The 21,758-nt window shown below is 34.4% G+C and overlaps 1 protein-coding gene across 2 annotated transcripts in view; it reads left to right on the forward strand.

Moving 5' to 3' along the window:
- Positions 1-21,758, forward strand: part of LOC140447982 (ATP-dependent translocase ABCB1-like) — a 76,376-nt gene that overhangs the window by 51,078 nt on the left and 3,540 nt on the right. For both annotated transcript variants that reach the window (XM_072540979.1, XM_072540980.1), the window contains 4 exons: positions 10,816-11,054; positions 17,787-17,946; positions 20,020-20,418; positions 21,225-21,371. In XM_072540979.1, the coding sequence (XP_072397080.1) occupies positions 10,816-11,054; positions 17,787-17,946; positions 20,020-20,418; positions 21,225-21,371 (945 nt within the window). The remainder of the gene's footprint in view (positions 1-10,815; positions 11,055-17,786; positions 17,947-20,019; positions 20,419-21,224; positions 21,372-21,758) is intronic.

A 21,758-nucleotide genomic window follows, 5' to 3' on the forward strand; every position in this document is an offset into this window, starting at 1 on the left:
AGTTATACCATGATTTTTTTCCAAAAATTTTCAAACGATTTTTCCGATAAGAAAAAAAAATTAGAAAAACTTTTCTAAAACATTTGATAAAACTCTACGTCATCGTCTGAATCTTTTATAGAATATTTTGTAGTTTTAAAATGATATTATGAAAATGTTTTTTTTTTCAAACTATTTATTTAGATTTACTTTACAAATCACATTTTTTTCTTAAATATAAATATTTTACGAATTAATTTTTAATTGAATAAATGTTTGATATTTGATATTTTATTAAATTAAAGTAATTTTATAATGTTAACTATTAAATATTTTTGGTATAACAAATAGTAATTTTACTTATTTTTTATTACAATAAAAAGGTTTTTAAATTTATATTGCATAAATAATGGTTGTTCAGATATAAGAAAAATTTTATTTATTATTACATTAATAATCAAATACAAAATATATTATTTCTATTTATCAATAGGTAAAATTCAATTTGTAGAATTCCTATAACATTTTACAAATAATTATTAATAAAAATCAATTTAATAGTTTAATTATCAATTTTTTAAGTTTTGAAATTTACTTTGTACTTAGATATTTTCAATATTTTTTTTAACTTTCAAATTGATTGAATTTTTTTTTCATTATTTAATTATAATTTTACAAATTCTGTTTGGACATTAATTTTGCATCATTATTATTTTAAAATATTAAAATAATAATGATGCGCGTTCCATTTAGATCAGTAATTCTAGACGCATGCGCTAAATGTAATAAGTATCAAGATGCTTTTATCCAACTTGGTGAAACTGACTTCGATTGTAATGAAGCTTTTGAAACCTTAGAAACTTTCATATGTCACTTATATGGAACAGGACTCAAATAATGAGCCATGAAAATGGCGGACATATTACTTATCGTTAATTTTTCCCCAAAAAATTGCAATTTCACCCCTGTCCGCCACCCCTTATGTATCCACTCTCGCGTCCGCCCTTTGGGATTTCGTCTGGTTATATCAAGATCTTACTCTCTGCAAATTTTCAGCCATATTATCGATCGTTAATTTTTCTGAAAAAAATTACAACTTCATCCCTGTATAGCCACCCCCTGTACCACGAGGGGCGTCCGCTTGTAAGGCAAAGTCTTAACCCAGTTACAATGAATATATTCCAATAGAGAAATGTCATATTACTGATCAGTTCAAAATTTCGGCTCTATCTCTTGGACTATAAGAAAGCGATAAGTGGTTTGACAGCATAATAACTGCTTGTGTAGTCTAGTTTTCACAGTGATTCTAGGCAACCTATTTGGGTGGAGTTTTGACTTGTTCTTGAATAAATTCAGAATCCAGCAGCCCGCTGAAGTATTGGATTTTTATAATATAATTATTTGACAACCTTTTGTTGGCCAACCACCTAGAGCGGAGTTGAGCCGAAATACATTGATTTCGTATGTTCCGTTTTAAATTCGTTCAATCTGTACATATATTGAAATAAAATTCACACTCAAATATCTTAAACAAAAAATATCTCATACAATGATTATCAAAATTTTGTTCTACGTACGTGAACCTTCAAACATTAATGTTATATACTACATAAATTAAAATCTCAAATCAAAATTGTTGTTCTATATCTCCTGATAAATATTTCTATCCTTTCTGAAGCAATAAAAAAAACTTGTTGATAAAAAAAATATTGACGAATGGAAAATAATTATCTCTCTGATGATGAGTTGTCCAAATCCTTGTTCCTTGTAGCCTACACTATCGATTCTTAGCAGTTCCCTAGTTAATCAGCAGTCTTACAACAAATTTTTGCGAGCCTCTCGTCTTCAATGATCTCCTTCAGATGCACGTGTCGTTCAACAGATGCCAGTCTCTTCTCCTCTCGATAAACTGAATCTCTCGTTCCGGCCTGAATAGTGACTCTTGGAATATATAAGTAGAAAAGTATGACTTACAATATTTTACTGGATCAGCTTCGGTCAGGATACACTTAGTCCACGAAAACTCACAAACATTCACTTCTAATGCTTAATATCACTTGGGAACCGCCAAAGAACAACGACTGTTCGCCTTGCACCCTTGGAAAACAACTGCTGATCTTTTTTTTCTCTAAAATCTAGCTAAACTCTCATTCATCTATCTCTCCCACTTTTTTTCACTCTTTGCCAATCAAAGTTCGTCATATTTATCCCCATTTCGATAACAAACAACAATTTTACCTACAATTATAATTTTCCTACAAACTATTAACATGCTAATCGGTTTCTACAAATTCTTAAGAACTAACGGAGAAATATAATTTCTAAATTCTACCCTATTGTCTTTATTCACTGTACAAGTCCATTTGGAAAACCCGTTCGTATTGTTCAATTCACTACGTTCACTCAAATATATTTTACAAAAAAAATAATTTATGCATATCTTAAATTTTGTTTACTACAGGTAATCCAAAGATAATGGACTTTCATTTCTTTGAAATATCTTTCATAGTTTATCAGTTGAAATATTTTAAATTATTATATTTTATAATTTGAAATATATTAAGAGCAAACCAATATTATTTTTAATTTCACATAGCATAACAACTCTCCAGGATATCTTGAAAATTTATTTAGATGGTATATTTAGTAATTTTAATTTTATCTTTGGCGGATAAAATGAATCATAACAATATATATATAATATATATATATATATATATATATATATATATATATATATATATATATATATATATATATATATATATATATATATATACTACAGTTAATAGACGTCCGTATATTGTGCTGATACTATCATTTCGGACGTCGGACTATCGGATATCGGACGTCCGATTACTAAACCGTGATTTTAATTTAGGTAGCTTACCGTGGTCGTATAAACCCATTCGTACCAATTTTAACTTTCCATTTACATGTTTGTGAACGAAACCGTATACCGTAGTTCACCAGGTTTTCGCGCGCAGCGCTAAGGTCAGTGTTTGAATTTTAATATATCCATATATACATTTTAACTAACTTTCACAATACGCGAATCGGACAACCTGAAATCTGACAATGTTTTCAAAAGAGATCCCACTTCCATCTTATAGTGATAGTTGATTGTTATGATGTTATGCAGAGAACTAGAATACTTGCTGCTGCAGTTCGAAACGTAAAACGAAAAGTAAAACGAGCGGTTCGAATTTATATAAATATATTTATTTACAGTTCGATAGTTCGATAGATCTTAACAACTAAAACTCTACTCCTAACATCGTTACATATATATACCAAAAGTATTGTTCTAGAATCATCTTGAGTAGTCCCACCTCTAATTCGTTGTTTGACGAGTCGACCTCTCCCGCGGTCGATACATTTGTGGAAAGTTCCCGGCGCTTTCGAGATGCAACCGTTACATGGGCCACGCCGAATGCATGTTCGTAACAATATGGTTATTCATTTTAAATTATTACGTTATCAGAGGTCCGTAATTACTTACGAAATTCAATAACTCTTGTAATCTACTGTATACTTTTAGGCAAGCAGCAAACCGAAACTAAAAATGAAACCAGCTGATAGGGATTTCTGATACGTCTGTGAAAGTTTAGTACTTAACTTTTGCAAGATATATTTGTAGAGATTATTCTGGAGAAGTAGAAGTTCAGAGAATTTTATCTAAACCAGTGAAAAATAAAGAACGTAAGGATTTGATAACTAGTCTAAGAAAAAAGGCAATTATTTACGAAATTCTGAAACATGTTACAAAACTGCAAAAAGGTTTCTTAAGCCTCTTGACAAAGGGTTTAATTGTAATATTACTTAAGAATGAACTGTTACTCCCTTTATCAGAAGAACCAAGAAGACAGAAAGATAAGAAAAAAAGAAGATTTAATGCCATGAAATTCAGTAAGATTCTTTCTTATCTACATCGATAAAGACCTATTCACCAAGTTTTAAGACTCTAGAACTTGTTATTCAAGAAAAAAGGAAAGGCATAAAAAGACGGGAAAAAAGAAGACCTCATCTTAGAGTTCCGTCTCCCTACGGAGGTTGGCAATCCTAATGGCTATTTTTATTTTTGAACTTGCTGCTCTAAACCAATCAATCGATCTGCATTGATACCAATCACGTAGATTCTGAACCATGAGTTCTGCCTTCGGCCAACAGATCTTCTTCCTTGAATCTTTCCCTGCATTATCAGTCTCAAAATTTCATATTTTGGTCCCCTCATCAAGTGGCCTAGGTATTCCAGTTTTCTTGTTTGTATAATGGTGATTAGTTCTGTTTCTTTACCAAACCTCTCCAGTACTTCTTTATTTGTAATTCTATTAGTCCATGATATTTTTAATACTCTGCGGTATAACCAAAGTTCGAAAGACTCGATTCTTTTTAAATTGCATTTTTTTAATGTCCAAGTCTCAGCTCCATATAATAATATTGAAAATATTTAACAGCGAATGGTACGTAGTCTGATCTCCAAATTTAGATCTTTGCACGTTAGGAGTGGCTTCATTCGTATAATTGCTGATCTGGCAATCTCTACTCGCCTGTTTATTTCTACAGTATGATCATTGATTTCATTGATCAAAGTTCCCAAGTACTGATATTTTTCTACTTGTTCAATTACGTTACCATTGATTGTCAATAGGTGATGTATATTTTGTGGTCTTTTGGTAATTAGTATGTACTTCGTTTTTTTGGCGTTTATAGTAATTCCCCTCTCAGCACTATTCATACTTAAGCTTTCGATAAGATGTTGTAGAAAAAGACCTATTGACCTCAAATTTAATAGAGTTCTTCATTTCATATAGATTTAGTGCTAAATTAAAATTTGTCCCAATCTAAAAAAAGTATAATTTTCTCAAGTCTGTTCACAGATTTTTTCACTTCAAAAAAGAGACCTAAAAAGCGAAAATAGTCAGTGGCGGATCCAGGGGGGGGGGGTCACGGGGATCATGACCACCCCCAAAACAAAATTAAATATCAATCAAATAATCCTAAAAAAAATAATTTAAAACCCATCAACCCTATAAGTAGGAAGTCAAGAGTTGAAATAATTCAATCTCATTTATTCTAGGGCTAAGTGTAGAATTATACGGAAGCCTTTTTAAATTGCTCTTTAAAAAAATCAACAATTCTAAATACAGTAATACCTCGACTAAGACTTCCCCGAATTCAGAGTTACGCGATTTCAAATTTTGTCAATTTGTCATTTGAATGCCAGAAAATCGTTCGATTATCGATGAGATAGAATTACCGCCCACACATCATTGCTCATTCAATGTACATGACATGACTTTTCGCACGAAATCAGCACATTTTTATTTTGTATTAGGTATTTCTTACCTTCAGTTTTGTCTAGGAATTGGTTGTTTGTAATTTGAATATGTATTATAATTGTTGAGACTGTGTGCTACATTTTATTATTTATCTATAATAAATATCAAAGTAAATATTGTTGTTGCATTAGCTCTGTCTGATACGTTAGTGAATACAAATAAAGGAACTGGGGGCTGCTGTCCAAGGTATTTGTGAAACTGTGAAACAATAGTTTGTCTTAGTGATGTTTTAGGTACAACTGTATCACTTAGTCATCTTCTTTAGTCACCAAAACTAGATTTTAAGTAGGCTACTGAGGCCATAGAGGACACTAAATGCATTCTTCAAAATAAAAGATCAAATGCTGAATCTGTTTTTAGCAAACTTTACTATGAAGTAAACAAATAGCTGAACAATTAAAGATTGAATTGAAGATGCCTCGTGTAGTTTCTCTTCAAACCTGTCGTCAAAACCAACCTGCTAACTCTTGCGATGAATATTTCCGAAGATCTATTTATTTACCCTTTTTAGACAATATCTTAACTGATTTAGAAGAACGACTGTCACCGAAAGTTATGAATCTATTTAATCTTCGAGTTGTTTTACCTAAAACTGATAACACACCAGAAGATAAAGTTGCATTAAAAAAAATTGTTGACACCTTCCAGAATATTATTGGACCAACTACTTACTGCATATTCCACAGTAGAACAAAACTTTTCACTGTGGATTCAAAAGTGGAAAAGAGTCAAAGTGCAAAATAATGGATAACTTCCTGATTGTATTTTAGAAGTATTAGAAAACTGCGATATTCATATGTATCCAAATATAAGAATATTTCTGCAAATATTAATTACACTGCCAGTCAGTCTACGCTTAAGCGTCTAAAGACTTGCCTTATATAGAAATAGAACTTCTGCGGAAAGGTTAACTGCTTTAGCACTCATCAATGTGCATCCTGAAATTTCTCTAGATGTTGATGCAATCATAGAGCGATTTGCTAAATCGGATAGGCGAAAAGAAAACATTTTTATAAAATTATATAATATTTACTTATCTGATTCTTATAGTACTTTTAATCACTGAACTTTGCCACTGAACCACTCGTTGCCGGCTGTTGCTGACAATTCGTGAGAAAAATTTCAATACCGAGAAAAAAAAGATTTCACTCACGTATAGCCTAATATGCCTAATTATAGAAATAACTATTCCTTAATTATATTATGTTTTTTGTTGAATAAATTAATTTAAATAAAATGCTGTTTACACTTATTCTTAAGATTTCTTCTTCATTACAAAAGGGTGGCTATAACTATAGCAAATTGTTCTCTATCTTGAGCTGTTCTTAGTAACGAATGTGTGCCCATGCCTGTCGTCTCTTACATTCTTCACCTAGGAGCATTTTTTTCTTCCTGGATCTCTTTTTCCTTCTACTTTCCCTTTCAGTATGAGTCGTAGAAAGTTATATTTTTCTTCTCTGTAAATATGTCCTAGATAACTCGTTTTTCTGTTGTTTGCAATATTTAGGAGTTCTCTCTCAGTTCTCATTCTTCTCCGCACCTCGTTATTGGTCACGTGCTCTGTATACGAAATCTTCAGCATTCTTCGAAAAACACACATTTCAAAGACTTCTATACGCCTCATACATGTAATTCCGAGAGTACATCTTTCCACTCCGTATGGCAATAAGGAATAAATGAATGTTTTTACAAATTGCATTGAGTTATTGCATTTAAATTACTTAACTTTGGTTTATACTTATTTATCCTTGGTTTGTTCTTGATTTTGTAGCTATAGGATTCTTCTTCTTCTTCTGGTTCCTATCCGTTTCGGATGTTGGAAATCATATTGGCAATCATGACCTTGCTCGCTGCGGCTCGAAACAGCTCCGTTGAGGTTTTCTTAAACCATGTTCTTAAATTCCGCAGCCATGATATTCTCCTTCTACCGGGTCCTCGCTTACCTTTGACTTTACCTTGCAATATAGACTGCAGCAGGGAGTAACGGTGCTGATTTCTCATAACGTGTCCCAGATATTGCAATTTTATGCGTTTGATCGTAAACACAATCTCTGGTTCCTTCTTCATTTTTTCTAGAACTTCCTTGTTCGTGATCCTTGCTGTCCATGATATTCTCAGCATTCTTCTATAAAGCCACATCTCAAATGCTTCAAGTTTTTTAATAGTGGTGTCTGTAAGCGTCCATGCCTCCGCCCCGTACAACAACACAGAGAAAACATAGCATCTCAAATGTCTCATTTTTGTATCCAGGGATATGTTGTGACTTTTGAAGATGGCGCTCATTTTGTTAAAGACCGTTCTTGCCTTTCCTATGCGGCACTTTATTTCCTGTACATTGCTCCACTGTTCGTTTATAATAGTTCCCAGGTACTGTTTTACTCGCTCTATCTGCGTCCCATTAATGTATAGATGAGCCCCATTTATATTCTCCTTGCTGACAATCATTTGTTTGGTTTTGTGGGTATTAATGTTTAGTCCGTACTGTTGACTGTACTCGTTTATTCTGTCCATTAGCCTCTGAAGTCCCTCTAAACTATCTGCTATCACCATGGTGTCGTCGGCATATCTAACATTGTTTACTCTTTCACCATTTAGAAGGATGCCTTCGTCTATTCCGTAAAGAGCCTCGTTAAAAAATTTTTCTGAGTACATATTAAATATCAACGGCGATAGAATATATCCCTGTCTAACTCCGCGTAGTATTTTTATGTGATCTGTTTCTTCTCCGTTAATTTTCATGTATGCGGTCTGATTCCAGTATAGTTCTGAAATTATTCTGAGGTCTTTGTCATCCAGGTCTTCTTCTTTTAAAATGTTTATCATCTTTTGATGTTGAACTCTGTCAAATGCCTTTTCATAGTCGATCAAGCACGCGTATACGTCGCAGTTAACGTCCCTGCGTCTTTGAATCAGTACCTGTACTCCGAAAAGTGCCTCTCTGGTACCCACTGCGTTAATGAAGCCGAACTGTCTGTCTGATATTTGTTCCTCGCACTTCTTATAAATTCTTCCATGGATGACTCTAAGAAACAGTTTCAACATGTGGCTCATTAGGCTGATTGTTCGATATTCTTCGCACTTTTTAGCCCCCTGTTTTTTAGGTATCGCTATGAATTCTGATTCTAGCCATTTATCAGGGATGATTCCTGTATTGTATATTTTATTGAAGACAGCCGTGATCCAATTTATTCCTTCATCCTCCAAGAGTTTTAAAAATTCAGCTTCGATATTATCAGGCCCTACAGCTTTTCTGCTTTTCATCCGTTTTATTGCTTCTTCTACCTCGGATTTAAGTATGTCCGGGCCCGTCATCCTCTCTGAAAATGGATGCCTATAATCCGTTCTTTGATCTTGAAAAAGTGTCTCCAAATATATTCTCCATTTGTCCTTCATCTCTTGGGTGTCAATGATTAATTTTCCATTGGTGTCTATGAGTTTCATTTGTGTTCTCTTTTTAAAAGTCCCCGTTATTTCTTTTACCTTTTTGTGTACATTAAAATTGTCATGCTTGGCTTGTAGTCTTTCTATTTCTTTACATTTCTCTACAGCTTCTTTTTCTTTAGCTTCTCTTATTTTTCTTCTGGTGTAAGCCTGCATTTTTTTGTATTCATCTTTATTTCCTTTAATTAACCTTCTGCGTTCCATTAAGTGAAGGATTTCTGGAGTCATCCAAGATTTCTTCTTTGTTTCTTTGTTTGGTTTTAGCAGATCTTGTTTAGTTTTCTTAATTATTTCTTCGAATTGATTGATTTCTCGTTGGACGTTATTTTCTTCTTTTAGTTGCTTAACTTGATTGTTAATATATTCCCCCACTTGCTTTTTAACTTCCGGATGTTGCAGGGCTGTCATGTCGTAGTTAGGTCTAGACTTTTTCTTTATTGTCTTCAGTCTCACATCCATGACTCCCACTAAAGGTATGTGGTCAGATTCAATGTCCGCTCCTGGATATGTTTTGACAGATTTAAAACTGTTTCTGAATCTTCTATTTACCAATATATAATCTATCTGGTTTCTAATTACGTTATGGGGTTTATCTGCTGGTGCCTTCCATGTATACAATCTCCTCGGTGGTAGTTTATAAAATGTGTTTAGAACCACTAGCTTGTTATCTTCTGCGAATATTTCTAGTCTGTCACCTCTTTCGTTTCTTTGTCGTAACCCAAAAGGTCCGATTAGAGACGTTTTCCGTTCGGCCCCAAGTTTTGCATTGAAATCCCCCATTAGGTGGGTTTAAATTAATTGTCTTTAAAATACCTATTTTAAATTGACAGTCCTTGATTTTTCAGTATTCCCTTACATGAGGCACAAATCATATCAATCGTAAAGGTGCAAAAATCGAAATCTCCTATATCAAAATCACCCTCAAGACCCATGACCGCCCCCCCCCCCCCCCCCCCGACAAAAATTTCTGGGGATCAGCCACTGAAAGGTGTGGCTGATCCCCACACAAGTCTAAAGTCTAAATCCTGTATCAAAATCACCCTCTGGCTCCGCCGCTGAAAATAGTACACACTAACAAACAAAATGATATGATGTACACTATTAGTTCTAAACGATAAACACAAAATCGTCTTCGGATACTCCGTGGTGTACGATCAAATGGAATGCAAAAGGTGTTAATGGAAGGAAGCTTTCAATGTAAGGTCGTTATGTACACGCATAAATCGAGAGCGTGTCCAGTTGCAACATTAATGTATATTTTTTAAATTATATATTGCGTAAGTCCTTAATACAAACTTGATATATGAATATCATACTTAAAAAATATTAAGATTTAGTAAGAAGTATTAAAATAGCTGGTTAATTAATTGAAGCAATAAATAATGAAATAAAATATATATGATTGAAAATAAAAAACAATTAGCATAACTCATATATTGTTATCAATTTTGTAAGAGAATCAAACTCACTATTTGTTGAAATGTGTTAATTGGCATGTAGCTAGACGTGATCATCTCGAGTGCTTATTAACTACTGCCTGGTTCTCGGCTTAGGGATGAACCCCATACCTAGAGATGGCTCTTGGATATTTTCGAACTAGTGCACTGTAATAAATTAGATTTCAACGCTGTAACTTGAGCCTTTTGTACACAATAGTGTATGCATCCCCTAATTGAGAGATGGGATAAAGTAAATAAGACCTCAAGAAGTTGGTCTTTTAAAAACGTTTGATTTCAAGTTTAAAATAGTTTTCTCAAAACCGTGTAGTGATTTAGACAAGTGGCGTTCTCAGAACTTGACAAACATCATGAGTTAGCTAGTTTCAACGTATGTATTTAAACAATATAATATAGATTATAATGAAATAAGTAATTAACATCTATAACTAAATAGGCCAAATTATAATCAAATTATAAGAATATTAAAAATAAAATCTAACTTTATTCGACTAACATTTCCTTACCACATAGGTATACAGATTTTCATTCAATTTTTACAATAAATGTTATTTAGTTTATAATGAAGAAAAACAGTTTACCCATAATATTTTAAGATTGCAGTTGAAGCTGTTGGAAATATACGAACTGTAGCAGGTCTTGTCGCAGAGGATAAGTTCCAAAAAAGTTATATTTCTGAATTGAAACCCCACTACAAAGCAGCGTTAGCAGCAGTACATTGGAGAGGACTAGTTTTTGGACTTTCACGGAGTCTTGGATATTTTTCTTATGCTGCAGCGATGTACTATGGTGGTTTTCTTATACGAGATGGACTATATTATGATAAAGTATTTAAGTAAGTTTTAAACTTTTAATAAAATATTATAAGCTTAGAGGTTTCACATTTCAAATCAGAGATTTTTAACGATCCCCAACTATATAAAGGCTGGATAGAAGCCTACCCTATTTTTTACGCTCTCAACAGTCACAATAAAGAGGTCTTCTTTTATTAACCAAAGGAATGGCATCTGAGTTCAGCATTTTGTGTGTAGCTAGAATCATTTATTTAGTTATTCCTAAAGCTACACCTATACGGAACTTTCCCCAGCCAAACTCCTTTTGTCAAAGTCATCGCCCGTCACTACGTACAAAAAACTATTAAATTAACTGAGAAAAACGATTACAAATATAAAGGTTCCTTTTGTTTTAGAAATAATAAAATAAGATACTGACATTGCACCAAAATACAGGAAAAATCAAAAACAATATTAGCAGATCAATTCAAATGTAAACATTAAAATGTGTGGATTACGTCGAATTACATAGGTCTGTAGCATCCCGCAATAGTCTACTAGATAGATATATTTAGAGAGGTCGCCTTTTGGCCTATTCCACTGCGACCTTTTTAGATCTATTGTGGTCCTCTAGTCCTAGATAACATTCTCTACCCTGACCCTTTTTAGAAAGTCTAATAGTTTCGAGAATGTACCTTCCATGTAGTTATTTGCCTGTTACATTGACATGGAATGTGCTCTGCTGTTTCTTCTTCGAGGTGACAGAATCTGCACAGGTCATCATCTGATAATACCATCAGCGTTAAGTGCCTATTCAGCTTACAGTGTCCTGTTAGAAGACCTACTATGGCTTTGACTGTTTTCCTGTCTTTGCTTATTAAGTTTGCCGTAAATTTTGGCTAATATTATGTAATGAACTGTTTCGCATATCTTTGTCCTGGTGAACTCTTCCACCATTTCAGAGAATTGTGCCGCGTCCCCACATCCTTGTAGCCGTTCTTGTTACTGTCTTTGCAATGCCGCAGAAGGGGTCCGGTCCAATGAATGACATTTTTATAAGCCTTTTTTGACCATTTTATCTGCTTTTTCATTGCCCTTATAACCCCCGTGCCCCGGTACACAGGCTCTCGTAACCTTGCTACGGTCTTCTACTTTATTTAGGGCAGACACATAATCCTATACTAGCTTAGAATTAACCTCTACAGAATTGAGTGCCCTAAGCGCTGCCTGACTATCTGTGAATATGGCAGCTGAACGGAACGTTCTTTCCTGCCTTTCTATTTCTTCCACGCAGTGATGGATTGCCGTTATTTTCACCTGGAAAACTGTCACATCCTTAGATGGACTTAAAGGGAAATGTATCCCTTGATTTGTCCCTACTATGCCGGCTCCCACACCCTCCGATAATTTTTAAGTCATCCTTATACCAGGTAGCAGCAGCTTGGATGGGTACACCTTCATTCCAGTCTTTCCTGCCTGGTATCTTAATTGTGAACTAAAGCTATATCTCGTAGCTGTTGCATCGATAGGTTGCTCCATCATAATATCGGCTTTTAGCTACTCGATTAGCTTTCTGTTGACAGCACCATGCATCTAGCTTATATGTCGCTGACTATGGATTAATCTGTGCATCACTGATGTGGCTTCGCCCTGTGTATAGATATGAATGGGGGTTGATTCAGCAGGACTTCCATCGCTGCTGTAGGAGTTGTTTGTATAGTGTACTATCTTTGTTGTGCTTTATTTTCCTTGATATCTTCTTTCCATCTCCTTGATATCTTGGTAAAAACTTTCTCCTGGTTCTTCACTTACAGTATGTCTTATTCTTGTAACCAAAATCTTAATTTTTGCCCAAAAATTTCTTCACAATATTCTTAAACAGGAACCACCCTTTTCTGAGGAGGGGTGTAGGCAAACTCTTTATCCGCTTAATTTCTTCTGATATATAGTCCAATAAATATACTTTCTTTTAATTTCACCTCTGAGAGACCTGCAAACTTTTAACCAAGTATTATTTAACCGAGTATTTTATGAGCCTAGCTTTATATAAAGATGGGGACGGAAAATCTCATCTCAGAAAACTGAAACAATAGTAATCAGCAAAGATCCAACCAGACGTAAAATAGAAATTGATGGCATCAGTATTAAACAAGTAATGAAAATAAAATATCTTGGAATTACACTGTCGAGCTATGGAAACCTGGACAAAGAAGTGAAAGATGAAGTACAAAAAGCAAATAGACTGGAAGAACTTCTTCTGTATTCGAGAGATGCTTGTCTCTGATGGCCAGCGCTAGCTCATCCGCAAAGCAAAATTCTTTTAACTCTGCATCTGGGAGAATATATAAAGTTTTAACAAGACAAGAGCTAGTTTTAAGCCTTGTGGAAAACCACTATTGATGAGTTTTGGTTTGCTCATCTCGTTGTTGAGAGTTACTTGGAGATTTCTGTTACTCAGCATATTTTGTATTAAGCCTACCATTGTCTAGCAAGGAATCACTCTTAAGAGCTTGTATCCTTCTTTTCAGGTAGTGTCCTGGGCTGATGTTAGGTCCAGAAATAGGTCCTGTTTGTCACAGCAGCTATGTCAATGTGCTATTTGTCTGTAGCTTTGCAGTTGGTGTGTTGGTTTAGTAGGACTATTATTTTTGGCCTTTTAAACTGTCTAGGGAGATGTTTGGCTATCAAGATGCGAATAAAGGGTTTTGACAACCTCCCAATTACGTTTTTACCAGCATGAATGAGAAATTCTCCTAACTATCCATTGACCAGTAATTTTTTTGGTATTGGCTGTCTGATAGACATTAAAAATAAGAAAATTTTATGTGACAGTTTGCCAATTGTGATCTTCATATTGGAGTTTTTGAAGAATAATTGCCAATTTAGTATCCTTCTACACGGTATAGAGGCAGCCACTCTGACTAAAGCAGTGATGAAAAAAGTGGAAGTTTTCGAGATGTAGCTATACAGAAGAATTCTAAGAATATCTTTCGTCACATCTACAGAGTGACGAATGAAAAACTCTTGAGAACTGAGTAATGAAATAAAGATGCAAAAACTACATGCAATACCTAGGCCACGTAATAGAAGAACAAAATACCAGCTGCTGCAGAATATCATTCAGGGAAAGATTTTAGGGAAACGTAGCGTTGGAACGCGACGAATGGCATGGTTGCGCAATCTCAGAGAGTGGTTTAACCAGTTTTTTAGAACAACAGTGAACAGAGTTCAAATAATTATGATGATCGCCAACCTTCGAAAAGAAGACGGAACCATAAGAAGATCTTTCCGGGGATTCTTAGCACGCTCTGCTCCATTCGGTTTCAACCCCTACCTTGGTTGGGTATATATTTTTAGCCATTAAAACGCCATGCATAGAAATGCTTTGGGATTAGACATAGTTTCCTCTGGACTTGGAGGCTGGGGAAATCCATGAGCTTGCGAGAGCATGTTTGCTATTCCTGAAGTAGATCTATCCACTGTCCGCTATTTTGGTATTGGTATTGCATAATTTTAATAGCCAATATTGGCAATTATTGGACAAATTGAAACAGGATCTCAGCGAGAAACGGCCCCATATGCAGAAAAATGTGTTGTTTCTTTAAGACAATGCACTGGCTCACAAGAGCGTTATGACAATGGTACAAATTCAAGAGTTAGTCTTAAACAGCTAATCCAACTAATTCTTCTGATTTGACTCCTTCCAATTAGTATGCCTTCATAAACATGAAGATATAGCTCGTAAAAAAATTCAACTCGAACGAAGAGATAAATTAATGAAAAAAAAATCGGTTGCCTGTAAAGTCGGTTTTACGGGCGAAGATTTTACGTGACAACGTCTTTTTCTCGGTAGAATATTTATTGATATGAATATTATTAAATTGCACAATAGGAACAAGGAATTGAATGAAAATAAGAATTGCACAAATTTTAACTATAGAAATATATTTTGTTTACTAAAACATTGTACATGTAAACTTAAACTTAACTAATTTCTATTTGAGTGATTTTGTTGAGGATAGGACGAAGATAGGAGAAATAGCATCGCACCAGCGGACCGATCATGTTTGAGTGGGAGAGAGACGCAAGGCATTCGCCGGTCCGGCGGGCCTCTCTCTCGTTCGGTGACTCATCGTAACAGACGTGAGCGGGCGTTACACTTTTTCATGAGTGACTCCGAGCCACAACCTAATTTAAGACGTTGTCACGTCAAAAAATACCTATTTTGCAGAGATTCCAGAATCGTATTATCCGGATGGCATAAGAAAGTTAGAAAATAGCTGAAATTGTTGTATTGAGCAAAATGGAGACTAAATTAAATGAAATTGAAGAATTTTCTGGAAAAACATGGGTTGTTCATTTCAAAAGAGGTTACTAATCAGACCACCGATTAATTCTATGTTGCAGGAAAGTAGTAAGCGTTAAGTAGACCGTTGGCTTACAAGCCGTGGCTTATTCCAAAAATTTAAACAAATCAAAAGATTCTCTAAGAAAAAAGAGGTTTACAATATTCCTGACAGGTACAAGAGTATATTCAAAAAGTTAATTGTATATAAAAAAGCGACTTTTTTATCAGTTTAGCGCACAGTTTATCATGTATCAATATTTGACTTCTTAATTACCAATATGATTTTAATCCAATAGAATTGATTTGGATACAGATTAAGAGGAAAGTGTCCGGAAAATACTATGTACTTTCAAAGTACACGATGTGAGCCAACCCTTTCCAAGTGCCATAACTGTACGTTAGTATAGACTGTTTTGAGCATAATATCAAAGAAAAATTTATGTCTAAATTGAACTGAAACAGCGATCGATTGTTCTTCTGAGTATGATTCAGATTCAAATGTGAGGACTATGAAACTTTGCAGGTAGTTTACACGGACGGTTGTCTTTTTCGTGCAAGAGTTTTTGAGTGGTACAAACGTTTTAAGTCGAGGAGACAGGATGTTAAAGATGACGAGTGCCCCAGGCATCCCGTGATGCAATGACGCACTCATGGGGGGAGGGAGGTTAACCCCCAAATGTAAGAAAATGTAACTTGTCTTTCACACACAATACAAAAATGTAAAAGGTTATTTTCATCGCTAAAAGTTCTAAAGATTTATTTAAGAAATTGTATTAGCAAAGAGAGACTAAATGGTTTAGCTTTGATGTTTATCCATCAGGACATTTAAATAGATAAAGAAAAGGCAATAAACCATATGGCTCTAAAACAACGCCGCGTGCCTATAGATTTAATTTGTTTACAAATTATTTTTTAAAATGCAGCTTGGGACTTAAATTTATATTTTTTATTATATTTAGAAGTAGATACCTAATATTAGGCTCATGATAAGAGTAAACAGAACGAGTCTGTTGCGGGTAGCATGTGCCTGCAGGAATGTATCTGCGGCGGCCTTGTGGACTATCACAGGTTGTGTTCCTTTGCAAGTGTTAGCAGTAGAAAGGAGATATCTCTATGAGAGAAGCAAGAAGAGTGGAACAACACGCAAGATGTTGCCCAGTGGACCAAGATGCTGATCCCGAGCCTAAGGAACTGGGTAGATTGTCTGTTTTAGGGCGTATCTTCATAGGTTCAGAAAGACAGATACAGATAAATACCTATACTGCGATTATTCCGACACTGTTACTCACTCAATACTGGAGTTTAATAGATGTACGCGATAAATGATGTAATAGATGTAGAGAGAGAGAGAGATGATCATAAAGATGACGGGAAATAGAGAGGGATGGAATAGTGTTCACAATTACATCGGATCAGTAATTAAAAAGAAGTAAGAAGAAGACAAACACCAACCGGACCATCGACAGAGATAAATTCTAGATAAGAAAAGGGAGTGTTCCAAAAATGTCTTCAGCCTTACAGCGGCCATCACTCTTTCAGAGTACGGTACGTGCGACAGTCAACTGCGTACAAGTAGGAGAGGGTGGCTTTAGTTGGTAGGCAAGATAGGTACCTGAATCTTTGGCACTGCTATATTTAGTATTTATATAACTATTTCGGTGCCCAACCAACTCCCCACCAGAAAAATTATAGGTGCGCCACTGCCGTGATGACTTTAAAAAGGTAATTTGAAAGTTCAAAAATGGTTTTAAAAAGCGGTCGATTAAATATTAGGACCATTATTAAACATGTGGAGATTAATAGAGAAACTGTGAGACAAATTTTGCATGAGGAAAATTGTGCTAAGCGTATGCCTAGACGCCCAACGGCGAGGAGAGAAAACTCATAACTTGTAACAAAACATGGATTTTTCAATATAGCCCTGAAACCAAGCGACAATTCATACAGTGTAGGACTCTTGGAGAACTCTTCGAGAGTTAAACAAGCGAGGATGAGCTAGTCCAAACAGGCGATGTTGATTATTTTATTCGATAGGTCACATGGCATGGGTATCACAAACTCAGACGGTTAATCCATAGTAGGTACTATTTAAAAATTTTACAAAGACTCCTAGAAAAAATTCGCAGGAAGAGAATGAAATGTCGAAAGAGAATTCCTGGATCCTCCATCACGACAACGTGCCACTAGTTGTGACGACATCACGACAACGCAGGACTGTTGTGAATTCAAAATATGAACTTTATTTCATAATAATTAAAAGACCCTTTTAATATATATGTTATAGGGTGGAACTACCTGTATTATGTAGAAAGTGAACATATACAATTTACAGGATACTTAATGATGATTTATCAGTCTGCGTAATTTTTACGACTTTCCTATTTTACGGAAAATTGACGTTCCTAAATGAAAACTGTTAAATTTAACCAAAATTAATTATTTTTAGGGTTGCCCAAGCACAATTAATGGGAACCATTTCAATTGCTAATTCTCTCGCATTTACACCTAATTTAAATAGAGGTATAAATGCTGCGAAGAGGATAAAGAGTTTCCTATCCAGAATTCCGCTTATTAGAGACGGTCCAAATTCAAAATCAGTGGACCAGGTAAGTAGTTAAAACAAACAAAAACAAGTAGTTATTTATACAAGTACTAACGAAAATATACTATTCAGAAAATTAATATTGTGTTTACTGATTATTTTTTATCGTTTATATTTATTCAACATATTGACAAACGGTGTTGCTGCATTTGCTAAAAATGGGTTATATGTTGTATCATATTTTTCGAATATTTGATATCTTTTTCTTTTTCAGATTTACAGAGATCTGATCTCTGTTGTCTGTTGCGCCCTTGCGAGGGCATTATAACTGCCTTTTTTGTATTATTCTTCAAACTCTTTGTATTTAGAGTGATTGTATGATTTGTGAACGGCGGCGAGAGAAACAATTAATGTATGTGTATAAATATTTCTAACTAACAGTTCTATCGCGACGTGCGATGTCTAGACATCATAACGGCTCACGCATCTGTGATCACGCGTTTCAGCGACGCGACACTTATTGTTCATTGTTCAAAAACATAAGTCTTTTGTTTGGTAAACGCAATTTGACAACTAAAATAGCAAAAAATTATGTTGATATTTCAACACCAGGTTTATAGCGCTGTCATATGCCTCTTCTACCGTAAGTTTAAGTTTTAAATTAGATATACACACTATAAATGGCAGTAGAGTATACCTCGATTTGTTACAAAAACATGTTCTACCCGCTATTCTCAATCTTCCTGATGTAAATCTGGAGAATGTTTGGTTCCATCAAGACGGCTGTTCAGTTCACAACGCTAGAAAAATTAGGTAGTACTTAAATAATACTTTCTCGAATCGAGCTATCAGTGGAACAGGCGATATTAAGTGGCCTGCACGATCTCCAGATCTTACACTCATGGACTTTTTTTTGGTACATTTAAAAAGCGGATTAAGCGGAGAATGGGAGTGCAATCAGACATAATCGACTATGTAGAGGAGAAGAGACTATCCTGGTACGGCCACGTCAGAAGAGCGGACAGAGGACGCTGGATAAACAAAATCACAGAATGGAGCCCGATTGGAAGAAGAAAGAGAGGAAGACCCCGAAGGTCATTCAGAGATGAAATCGACGAGGCTATGGAGAAAAGAACCCTGCGAGATGGAGACTGGAATGACAGGGAAAATTGGAGAAAACGGTTGAGTGAAGGAAGACAGTGAAAACTATGGAAATCCTTAGTAGTAGTAGTATTTAAAAAGCATGATGATAATTCTCAGGCTAGAGCCCAAAATTTGGATGAATTAAGAAAAAGAAGTCTCCAATTCTATTACAGCAGAAACTCTTACATCTGTCCGCAGAAGATTTATGGCAGATTGGGATACTGTTCAGCCGTAGAAGGTCAAATATTTGAATTATTTCTGTAGGGCATAAAGAATTACTTCTTATTTTATTAGGAATTATTTTTTATTTTCAATAAGAATATATTTTTTGTTTTATCTTTTCTTATCAAGAAATGCGCTTTTATTTTTAATTCAACTACAAAGAATTATTAAAAACCGATACAAATGCACCGCTTTATAATGTCAGTGTATTTTTATAGAGTTTATGTTATAAGAAATTAACCGAGTGTACATAAGCAAAACAAAAAACCACGGACTAAGTTACATTGTTATGTGTTACTAAATGGTTTTCTCGTTTTCTGTCTAGGAGTCTGAGCGGAGGAGATCGGAGAATTACAATTACCTCGTACCAGGCAATGTTACCGATTTTAGCGCTTTATATATTTGCAATGCAATATCTAATCCAAAATTTAACGCACTGTATACATTTTGGTGTTTTTTTACACAACAACTACTACTCCTACTTCTTCATTTGCCAGTCCAGTCACTCTTGACTCTTTAGGGAATTTTGAATCCTGGTGTGACTACCTTATGTTCTTTTCTTTTTAATTTAATTACTATTTAGATGGGAATAAGCCACATTTAAAGGTTGTATCTATTATTTTAAGAATTTTGTTAATCTTTCATGGTTTGTTGTCAGTATTTCTTTGCAAATAATTTTTAATAGTTTTTGTTTGAATATTTAAAGACAATTATACATTTTTTGTCTATCTTGTATATTATTGAGCACATGATAAAATTTGTCCATTTTCAGGTTGACGGTAATATAAGTTATTCAAACGTAGAGTTTTTCTATCCCACAAGAAAAAATATTCAAGTACTGCGGGGTCTAACTATAAATATTCCAAGAGGAAACACAGTAGCTCTTGTTGGAGAAAGTGGATGTGGTAAATCCACTATTATACAACTGATAGAACGATTTTATGATCCATCTTCTGGAGAAATTAATTTAGATGAACAAAATATTAAACATATAACGTTAAGTTCCTTAAGATCTCATTTAGGAATAGTGCCACAAGAACCAAATTTATTTAATAAATCAATCGCTGAAAACATTGCCTATGGAGACAACACTAGAAGCGTTCCCATGGATGAAATTATTCAGGCTGCAAAGGACGCAAACATTCATAATTTTATAGTTGGATTACCTAATGTAAGTAGTTTAAATAAAATTAAACAATATGTATTTCAACAATATATATAACAACTCATTTAAAAACAAATCGTAAGTTGTTTGCGTTATAGTAGAGAAGAGAGTAATAAAAGACACTCTTAATACTTGTCTTAAGTAGACACATGCAGTTATATTGACTGCTCTGTTACGACTTCCGTCCTAACTTGTCAACATTGTCATTTCAATCAGTTGCTTCCATAAAGTCCTCGTAGACAAACCGTCTTAGGACTAGCAACTTCAACGTGGAGTCATATGTCGCCATGTTACCTAATCCAACGGTAACTTTAACATCCTAATAATTTATAAGAAATACTCTCAAAAAAATGTAACTAATTATTTGTTAACGGGTTTTTACCCATATATTTAGTGGCTACATTCATGTACTCCTAGTAAGTATTAACCACACTTTACATTAACCTTGGTCAAAATTTAAACTTCATGTTCTTTTTAATTAAGTGGTTACATATTTTCTAGGACACTGATGATGGAATGATGGATTCCGAAAACGTTTTGTCTAACACAGCCCGTTTGGGTTTTTAAATATATACCTTTTACAAAGGATTTTAATTATTTTTTTTTAATAAAAGAGGTAGTTTGATAGAAAAAGGTCTTAGGATTAAGTGGCAGTTGCAAGGACAGTGGAAGAACATGGGCTATGTAGTAAGAGTTTTAAAATCGATTATGACAGCCTCTAACTTCACAACTTATCATTGAATTAAAGCTGAACGTGTCTTCGTTAATTTGACTAATATTGGTGTATAATGTAATAATAAAATATTTTTTAGGGGTACAATACGGAATTAGGGGAAAAAGCCACTCAATTATCGGGTGGCCAAAAGCAAAGGATTGCTATTGCACGTGCTCTGGTACAAAATCCGAAGATTCTACTGTTGGATGAAGCTACATCTGCTTTAGACACAGAAAGTGAAAAGGTTTGTAAATAAAATCTTTTGTTTATGTTCTATACAGTGTGTAAAAACCAAATGGAATAAATTCATTATTTAGGTTACTGTACATATTTATAAAAAATCCCGAAACACGTCAAATTTAAATTATAACTTGACATTCTTTAACGTGAAAATGCAACCCTTACCTTCAACCCCCTTAGAATGACAGGTACAACCCCCAATTTTTAAAATAGGAAGTATAGGTTTGTGATATATCGTTTGAAAGGTCTTTTCATTCTCCATTCAAAAATGTTGTCGCTTTCAAGTTTATTGAGATTAATTAAAATAAAATCAATTAAAATCATGTGGTTACCGAAATTCGCTACAATACAATCAAAAATGTTATGTTAATGAAGAAGATGTTCAAAATGT

The sequence above is a fragment of the Diabrotica undecimpunctata genome, chromosome 8 (genome assembly GCF_040954645.1).
Source record: "Diabrotica undecimpunctata isolate CICGRU chromosome 8, icDiaUnde3, whole genome shotgun sequence".
Taxonomy (NCBI): Eukaryota; Metazoa; Arthropoda; class Insecta; order Coleoptera; family Chrysomelidae; genus Diabrotica; species Diabrotica undecimpunctata.